The sequence below is a fragment of the Lactuca virosa genome, chromosome 8, assembly GCF_052849685.1.
Source record: "Lactuca virosa cultivar CGN04683 chromosome 8, Lactuca_virosa_CGN04683_v6, whole genome shotgun sequence".
In the NCBI taxonomy this organism is placed as follows: Eukaryota; Viridiplantae; Streptophyta; class Magnoliopsida; order Asterales; family Asteraceae; genus Lactuca; species Lactuca virosa.
Window position 1 is genome coordinate 379,598,500 of NC_136433.1, and position 9,956 is coordinate 379,608,455.

Sequence of the window (9,956 nt, forward strand, 5' to 3'; positions counted from 1 at the left end):
AGGGGGAGAAGGTGCTCAGAAAACCCAACCGAAGGTCACTGTCAAAACAGAACCGAAGGGTAATGAAGCTTCGGGTTCTGGGAATCAAGAAAAGAAGAAAGGATTTGCTGATGATAGTGATGAAGACGAAACTATTGCTGATGCCCTGAAACGGAAGAAAAGGGATAAGGAGTTAGATGAAACCCTTCGGGTTGCAAAGGAAGCAGAAGAGAGGGAGCGAAAGAACAAGGAAGAGCAAGATGCCTTAAATTGCAAAAAGGCTTTGTTTCCTCTTTGGACTAGGGAAAAGCTCATCAAAGAAGCGATAGAGTTTCCAAGCATGTACTGGCTGGAACCTGTAGCTTCGTTTGATTGTGAGAATTCGAGGGACTCACAGTTTGATATGCCTATAACACGAAAGGCATTTACTTTTCACTGCTTTGATTCAACTGTTCTAGTTCCCTCACCTCACCCTCAAGTTGATCGTGAACTTATCGATTTTTATCTCAAGTTCGGTCAGCCTCAGTACCTGACTTGGAGTGCATAGAAGATTATAACAGTCAAGGTGCTGAAACCTTCGCCTGCAGGGAAGTTTGTTAATGTCAATTTCAAAATAACCTGAGGTTCAGACAACTCGGTTTCTGTGATTTCCCTGGCAGATCTTCCTAACTTGAATCCTCATGATTGGATCTTATTGTTCAACATTTTGCTCACTAATGCGAAGGAGTATGAGCCGATCCTAAATCATCTGAAGAGGATGTTGGCTTCTTATGTCCATGAAGTTGCTGCAATGGATCAGGAGATTGCTAAAGTTTTGAAGAAGAAACCAACTGTGAAGCCAACTGCAAAACCTGGAGATGTGAACAAAATGAAGATGGGTCAAATTGATTCTACACATCTCACAGTGATGTTCACAAGAAGCGAGGCTAAGAGATTTATTTTCGCTCTTGTTGATAATCATCTATTCTCAACGGGCTGCTTGGAGCACATAATTAATGTCATCCATCGATGCAAGCATAACACTGAGGCAGACAAGAAGAACTTTACTGACATGCTTCGGTGGTATATCACTTTTCGTCATACTCTACTGGCCATTATATCGAAGGTGTTCAAGACTGTCAAGAAGTCTTCTATAGCTCAACCGAACTGAGCTCTCGGCTCCATTGACGCAAAGGGGAGATTGTTGGGTATTTTATGTTGCGTCATGGGCTTAGTTTTGTATATCCGGATTGGGCATGTCCATCCGTGATCATTGATTAGGGTTAAGCTATAAATAGTGCATGCATGTATGCCTTAGATACGGTCGTGATTATTATCATTATTGCTTTGTAACCCTAAACACCTCTACAGTATAAGTTCTTAATCGAGCTCTTCTGAGGTGTTAAAGCTTAATCATTCGACATCAGTTAAACCATTCATGTGTTCTTTATTACGTTGTTTATTGCTTTTCTGCTAAGAATCAATCGATCCTACTAGAACTTTGTTCTAACAGGAACAATATCTTTTTCCTTCAACCGATTACATGAAGTGACAATTTTAGCACAAGGAGCATACCCACGAGTTATATTTGTACCCAACTCGAAACCTCCTTTAACTCCATAAATAGCTTTTATAACTTTAGCCCATAGTAGATCATTACATGTGAAAAAACGCCATCTCCATTTTTGAAGGAGAGCAAAATTAAAAGCTGTCAAACTTCCGATATTTAGCCCCCCATTCTCTAAATATACCAAAACTAAATCCCATTTAACCCAAGGCATTTTTCTATGATCCAAGTATATATATATCTCTCTCTCTCTCTCTCTGTCTCTCTTTCTCTCTCTCTCTCTCTCTCTCTCTCTCTCTCTCTCTCTCTCTCTCCCCCCCCCACCCCACCACCACCACCCAAAAAAATATAGCGATAAGATTCCAATTTTTTTTGGAATAGAAACCGACATAAGAAAAATTGACATGTAATAAATTCCCAAAACACCTAATATAGATTTAATTAAAACTGACATTCCTCCAATAGAAAGAGTAGAAACTTTCCAAGCTGACATCTTCCTCTTAATTTTTTCCAAAATAGGCTTCCAAGCATTCACCGTGTTCATTTTTTGACCGACCGTAAGACCCAAGTAAGTGAAAGGTAATTTTCCCGGTTTACATCTCACAACTTTCGAGTACTCAACCACTTCATCCCACTTAACACCAATACCAAAAATATTAGTTTTTTCCAAGCTAATCTTCAAACCAGAGACTAAATAGAAACATTGGAGAATTGCAACCATATTAATCATGTTAGCCTTATTCCAATCTCCAAGGATAATCATATCATCCGCATAAAACAAATGTGACAAATTGGAAAGAAGACCATCAATATGAGCTCCTTTAAACATACCCTCTCCAATAGCATCCTGTATACCCACTTGAAGACCCTCCATTACCAAAATGAAAATGAATGGGGAAAAAGGGTCATCTTGTCTAAGACCTCTTTGGAGTTGAAATCCTCTGATAGACTTTCATTAAGAAGCACAACTCTAGCAGAAATCAAACACACATGTATCCAAGAGCGCCATTTATCTCCAAAGTTCATAAACTTCATTACCGTATCCAATATTCCTAACTGATCGAATCATAGGCTTTAGCAAAGTCAATTTTAAATAGCATCAATTTTCTAGTCTTCTTCTTATACCTCTCAACAACTTCATTCACCACCAACGGACCATCTAGAATTTGTCTATTTTTTATGAAAGTCGTCTGCTCGTCACTAACAAGATTACCGATAGCCTTTTCCAATCGTAACATCAAAATCTTTGCAAGGATTTTATATTGTATGTCGATCAAACTAATGGGACGAAAGTCATTAACTACCATCGGACCCATTACCTTTGGAATCAACGTAATGAAAGAAGAGTTACAGCCTGAAGGGATTATAATCTTAGAAAAAAGACTCTGAAACAAAATAAAAAACGTCGATCGTCAACATTTCCCAATACTTTTTAACAAAAGCAAAATTAAAGCCATCTGGACCTGGAGCTTTATCACTCCCACATTCCCATACCACCAACTTTATTTCTTCAATTGAAACAGGAAGTTCAAGACCGATAGCTAGAGAGGCCGAGAGTTCTCTAAACTGAGAGCTCCTTCGAAGAACCGAAATAACTTCAATTCTCTTAAACTTACTAGAAAAGTGTTCAAAAAATTCGTTTTTTACTTTAGGCACATCAGTTACCCAATCTTCCTCAATTTTAATCCCTTTTAAAGCAAGTTTGTCTTCCTTTTTTGTTCAACACTTCATGACAATACTTTGTATTCTCATCACCTTCTATGGACCATTTGATTTTTGCCTTTCAGAGAGATATCCAACATATCTTTCTTTTCTAACAATAATAAATATGCTCTAGCCTTTCTTCTCTCCGACAATATAACATCAGAAGCAAGACCATCATCAAGACCGATTGCTTAAGCCTTTTAAGCTTATTTTTAAATCTAATGGAAGCATTTACATCATTTTCGATTTCCTCAATACACCAGGAAGAGCTAACCAAGTGATCAAACCCATGCTCCATCATCGAGGAGTTGAAGAATTTAAAAGGTCTTGGACCACAATCTTGGCAATTCTAAAATAAAAAAATTGGTCCGTGATCCGAAATAGTCAAATCAAGAGCCATAGATGAAAGGTATCCTTTGATCGTTACTAGTTCTTTTAATAAAATTTTGGGCTGTTAAATTAAAATGAAATAAGATACCAAATTTTCAGGTTAAAAATAAAGTTACAAAAAATGGAATTATATTAGTAACAAATTAGTTATCTAACTACGTGTATAATAAAGTAACCCAAAAATAAGACGTATGCTGTTTGAAAATTATATTGATATCCAATGGTTTGAAAGTTGCAAGAATGTCTCTATCTTTGTTAGATAGTCATTTCAAAATTGGAAGACAACTAAAAATAATAGATAATTATTGTTTTAGAATATCACTTGATAGACATAATCATGTAATTTTTTAATAGATAAATATAAAAGACTGAGAATATTGCAATTAGGGCCTTAAATATTTAACGAATTTGGACTAAACAATTGGGTTAAAGCGTAATAGGTAGTCAACCAAAACGTGTAGCCCTTTGATTTCTTTCTGTTGCCGACTCATGTATTTCATAATCTTTTATAGTTTGAAAGTTAAACACGTTTGAAGTTAGACTGTTTTTCCATACGTCTCTATGCTCTCACTCATAATATGTCGGTTGCTTAGACTTGTGTATCATATCATTGATATCATCATATGGTATTCATCAAATTGAGAAATACTTATACTATTACTTGATCATTGATTCTACTTGATAATATCAGTAATGTGTTTACATTCACATAAGAATTCGACAAGATACATAAAACCAACCCCAAAACATTGTATGATAAGTTCTGAAATAAATTCTTATTAAGTTCACAAATTATAATCGTTCTTTATCAGATTTCACACATGAAATACTATGTATAAGTATCTAGTAAATAATCAGGATTAATTTAACTGATAGAGTATTTTTTGAAAACACAACGATTAAAATTTCTTCCATCAGAAAAAAATACAACTCCATATACTTTTCGAGCATCCTAATAGCAAGATATCAAGTCTTCTAATATTCTTACAAAACATTTTTTTTATAAACCTAAGATTTTTCTCCTTTGTTTCTCAAAATGAATATGATCCAAACTTGAGTGTTCATGTCCTTTTCATTTAATAAGATTTTTTTCTCCATTGATAAACGACATGTCACCTAATTATATGGCCACAAAATGCAAGTGGGCTAGGACTTGTTTGGAAGATCCATGTCCATATATGAACCAATAAAGTATCTTATGGGCCTACATAAATACCATTGGATTCTTGTTTGGCTTCAAAGGTAAATTATCTCACAACATGATTAGTTGATTATATGGCGCTCGCAATATTTTGCCACTAGATTTAAGGTCAACAATTCAAATCAATTCTTCTTTAACTTGCCTTACATTTTTCCTTATTTAATGCTCCCAAGTTACTCAATCCCTACTTCCAAGTTTAGATATATATTCCCTTCAAAACCCTAACGATTGAATTAAATCTCAATATCTAATAGATCACTAGAATCCCACCATCATGAGAACAAGTCCTTTGTTGCTATATTTCTTTCTTATTTTTGTGGTTCGGGTCAAATCTGACCCTGATCCACTTCAAGACTATTGCATAGCTGAAACACGAAATCCACAAACTATTTTTCTCAACGGGGCTCCATGCATAAACCCTATTAACGCCGCACCTTCTCATTTTACAACTTCTGCGTTGTCCAAACCTGGTAACACTGCAGCGAATCCTTTAGGGTTTAATGTTACTCTAACAAATATTCGAAATCTTCCTGGAATGAACACTCTTGGGTTAACAATGGCTCGAGTTGATATAGCTGGAAATGGGCTTGTTCCACCTCACACACATCCACGTGCATCCGAAGTAACTATTCTTATTAAGGGCTCGCTTTTAGTGGGATTTGTTGACACCTCAAATCGTCTTTTCACACAACAGTTACGTGAGGGTGATTCGTTTGTTTTTCCAAAAGGTTTAATACATTTCTTGTATAACCTTGATTCAAAAGCTTCAGCGTTAACCATATCAGGACTTAGTAGCCAAAACCCCGGTGCACAACTTGCATCATCTGCTACATTCACAACGAAACCGAGCATCCCTGATGACATCTTGAAGAAGGCATTTCAGATTAACGGCCAAGATGTGTCCAGGATACGTAAAAATTTAGGTGGTTAATGTAATTCTTAAACATTTCACCGTTTTATATTTGCGTTTGAAAGAAATATATTTACATCTCATAGAAAGCCAGGAAAAATAGTAATCACCATTAATAATAAAAATACAAATATGTTAATTGTTCATGTTTATCTATGGTTTGTTTTCTTTCTTTTTTTTTTTTTGGCCATTTTACCGAAAATGTTTGATTTGTGTATGTTAAATATTGTAACTTTCTCTTTAAATATTTTGTTTTTGCAACAACTTTTGTAAATTGTTGACTACATCGAGATTAATAAATAAACTTTGTTTGATTATGTCATTAACGTATTAGTTGTTTGATTTAATTTTCTTTCATTAGTATTGACAACACAATACAAAAAAATAAGAATGTTATATCATCTTACAAGTTCCTTTTTTGAATGAGTAAAAGAAAGTGACAGGAGCAGTTCACATCGTCTGAGATTTCACCATTGATGCCATAACACGCAGACTCGAAAAAAGAAATCTCTATATTTAATGACCACGCGACTTATACATATTTTTTGAATCTTGAACTATATGACACATCTTGATAAATAAATTACATTTGATTGTGAGGTATGCAAGTTTAGGTGTCTTGTTTACACGGGTACACATGGAAATAAAATTGTCATAAAACATATATGCATCTATTCTATATAAAATAAGGGTATTATTTGTCTACCATAACTATATTTATTACTATTGTTATTATTAAATATTCAAAATAAATATGAGTATCCAACCTCTGAAGACATAAAATAATAGTAAATGTGTCTGGACAAAGTGAGTTTCTACGCTTGAGGGATGGGAAGCATATATAAGTCAAACTATGATTCCATTTATAGCTATTTATTAAAAATTAACACGGTCATATTTCGAAGTCCCGTTTTTTTTTTAACTTTCTAAAAGAGAATGACTACTCGGTATCGTAAAAATAAACTTTATAAATTCACGAGTTACTATTTCCTGATAAACTTTCAACTTCTCGATTATGTCACCGTCCTAGGTCTTTACGGAGTTCTGTTAGGATTTGGGGAGTGGGACGACATAAGGTTCGGGACCACCATGACATGCTCGACAAACACATCCCCACCAAGGTGGCCTACCGAGGAGAGAGAAGGTGAACAACAACCTACTGATGAGAGAGAGAGAGAGAGAGAGAGTATCGACTATAACCACTAGTTTTCAAAAAAAAATCTAATATCAAACCATTATAAATACTAATAATATATCCTACCAAATTACCATTGCTCATTCCATGCAACAAGAGTTAGAAAATGAAGCAAGAAATGTGCATCTGAAACGAAGAATGTATATACAAAGAGATCGTGAATTTGCTCAACGTCTGACACATGATTATTTTAATGAACGTGTTAGTTTAAGATTATTTTAATGAACGTGTTAGTTTAAGATCAGTATGGCTTCCAACAAACTCTTTTTGATATTAGCTCATTCTCAATAAGGACTGCCCTTCGAGCAATAAACATTTGTTCTCAAAATGTTTGTAAACAATTACCCTGTAAGTCTTGTTGGGATGTTCAATGAGATAACACATCTCTCATGCTAAATCGTAGATTGTTGAGGGCTTTACGATGAGCGTAAACCTCATATCATGAACTTCCAAATGTGCTACAGAGATACGAAGCCTTATTCCATATTTTTTAGAGTGTCTCATGAACCTATTATCAAATCAAACAATGATTTTGATTATATATACAACTAAACTCCTTGCGGTAGTATTCTGGATGGAGACAACGTATGAAACCTTATTCATAATTGCTTAGATGATCAATGTTGTTTAGACTACGATGCTCACTATCCATCTAGGATTTCAGTATCTCATCCTCTTGCCCAGTTGACCCTTAATGTTTATTTACAAGAGCTCTGGACACCAAAAAGGTTCCAGACTCACGATCATACGAAATTGGTTTTGTATTGTAGTTTATTTGAATGGCTTAATTAGTCTAAACAAATTCCAATAGATATTCACATCACTTAGTGATGCAAATCTTATATATATTGATAAATAAGATTCACATTAATCACAAGATTTAAGGTCGAGTGATTTCCAAAATCATATCTAACTAGATCCTTGGTAATGCAGTTCTCATTCATATCAACAAGACTATGATTTCACAAGTGTAACATCCCAAAAATCAAGGTAAAATTTTCATTTTTTCAAAACCAACCCACAACCATAAATATTAACAATACTTAGTTTCCAAAAGTCAAATCACAAATCAGAGTATCCCAAAATCAAATCTCATAAAAACGAAAGGATGTGCACGATCAAACATTCGCCTTGCCCCGTTCATCGGAAGTACCTGAAACATAAAACTCAAACTGTAAGTCAAAGCTTAACGAGTTTCCCCAAATACCAAACACAACCAACAAAGATACAAAATGCATGATGGGTCCACATTCTCCCGACTGGATTACCCTGGCCCACCTCCCGGTTGGATTGCCACTCTAGCCCACAATCTCCCGATCGGATTGCCACTGGCCCATAATCTCCCGATTGGATTGCCACTCAGGACCACAATATCCCGATTGGATTGACATTAGCCAACAATCTCCCTATTGTAAACCTCATATCATGAACTTTCAAATGTGCTGCAGAGATACGAAGCCTAATTCCACATTTTTTAGAGTGTCTCATGAACCTATTAGTTGGTTTAAGACTAAGGACTCTTGTAACACGAATCATCTAGTGCCAAATCAAACAATGATTTTGATTATATATACAACTACACTCCTTACGGTAGCTGTAACATCCGGATTCCTAGGTATTCTACGTTATTCATTTATTTTGAGTTTTGAGGAGGGACTCGACGAGTTGACGCCTAGACTCGTCGAGTAGGATCACGTTTTTGCTGACTGGATTAATGAAGGGACTCGACGAGTCGATGGGTGGACTCGACGAGTCCGCGTTGTGGACAGAAACCCTAAATCTCGGGGTATGTGCCCTATTTAAAGGCCTTTATGGCCTTTATTTGCGGCCACTACTCCCCTGAGAAACCCTAAAGAGCAGAGAGAAGCTTGTAGTGCAATAGGAAGTCTAATCCATCATTCTTGAGTGTGTTTTAGCAAAAGGAAGGAAGGATTTCGAGCTAGGCTGACTTGTGTGACTCAAATCTTCCATCATTTCGTTCAGAGCTGCTGTGAGAGGTAAGGATTCATGTCCATCTTCGTTTGAGTAATAGATTTCATGAATCTAGGGTTTCTTCTCTTCTCTTTTGGTAGAGATCTAGTGTGTATGATGTACCCTTGTGACAATAATATCAGATCTGGACCTTGAGAGGTCCAGAGAGTCCCTATCCTTCAGCTTTATGCAGTCCCTATGAGTTTTGGGGCCTAGGTTATCATATTAAAGGATATTTTGGCATATAGAGATGATAGTGTGTTGCATGGGCCTAAAGTTCGAACCTCTACGTGATTATCATGCTTGGGAAGGTCAGATCTATAGGCTAGGGAAGCAGATCTGACCTCAGAAGGTCATTTGAGTGAGAGCATGGAAGCAACTCGCCGAGTTCACAATGGGACTCGACGAGTCGAGTCGGGTTGCCCCGCGATTCGTTTCCAGTGGTAACCAGTCGAGTGGAAGGTTCACTCGACGAGTCGAGTGAGGCATACGAGGAGTCAGAGGACACGCATGAACTCGCCGCGTCACACGGGTGCACTCGGCGAGTCTGGTCAAGTTTGACCGTTGACTTTTAGGGTTTTGATCAACATTGGACTTTTTGGCCAGGGAGGGGTAAAGTGGTATTTTACCCTTCTGTGGGATTTTAGAAGGGGATTTAATCTAGCCTTTGGGAGCCATTATTTATTGGAGGATATTGTTTATGTGATTAGGCGGGGGCTAGATCAGTATATTCGTGTGCGAGATTATCCGAGTTACCCGAGGTGAGTCTTCTCACTATACATTATCTAGAGTGATATCTATGTGTAGACCGGAAGGTCTTGTGTGCTATGTGTATGTATGAGATTATGTGCAATGTGATATATGTATGCTATGTGATTGTATAGACCGGACCGGAGGGTCCAACGATGTAGACCGGACCGAAGGGTCCAACGAGCTATGACCGGACCAGAGGGTCCAACGAGCTACGGGACTGGAGGGTCCCGCTGAGACACATCGACCGGAGGGTCGTACTGTAGCCTCGAGTGGCGTATGTGTTGTATGTGGTATTTTGGGGAACTCA

The 9,956-nt window shown here is 36.8% G+C and overlaps 2 protein-coding genes across 2 annotated transcripts; one reads left to right on the plus strand and one right to left on the minus strand.

Moving 5' to 3' along the window:
• Positions 1-1,451: 1,451 nt before the first annotated feature.
• Positions 1,452-2,399, minus strand: LOC145131954 (uncharacterized). The gene is made up of 2 exons (XM_079066597.1): positions 1,978-2,399; positions 1,452-1,635 (listed from the first exon to the last, which is right to left on the minus strand). The coding sequence occupies exons 1-2, from the start codon at positions 2,397-2,399 to the stop codon at positions 1,452-1,454; spliced, it is 606 nt and encodes a 201-aa protein (XP_078922723.1).
• A 2,630-nt stretch (positions 2,400-5,029) lies between these two features.
• On the plus strand, positions 5,030-5,882 carry GLP7 (germin-like protein 7). Its single transcript, XM_079063844.1, has one exon. It carries the CDS (start codon positions 5,095-5,097, stop codon positions 5,749-5,751), a length of 657 nt encoding a protein of 218 aa, XP_078919970.1. The 5' UTR covers positions 5,030-5,094; the 3' UTR covers positions 5,752-5,882.
• Positions 5,883-9,956: the final 4,074 nt, after the last annotated feature.

What these genes read in the sequence shown, in the direction of transcription:
- LOC145131954 (XM_079066597.1), bottom strand. Translation starts at nt 2,399, where the DNA reads ATGGAGGGTCTTCAAGTGGGTATACAGGATGCTATTGGAGAGGGTATG. An exon ending in ACTCTTTCTATTGGAGGAAT is followed by an intron (nt 1,636 to 1,977) that starts GTCAGTTTTAAT and finishes TCAAAAATGGAG; the next exon opens with ATGGCGTTTTTTCACATGTA.
- GLP7 (XM_079063844.1), top strand. Translation starts at nt 5,095, where the DNA reads ATGAGAACAAGTCCTTTGTTGCTATATTTCTTTCTTATTTTTGTGGTT.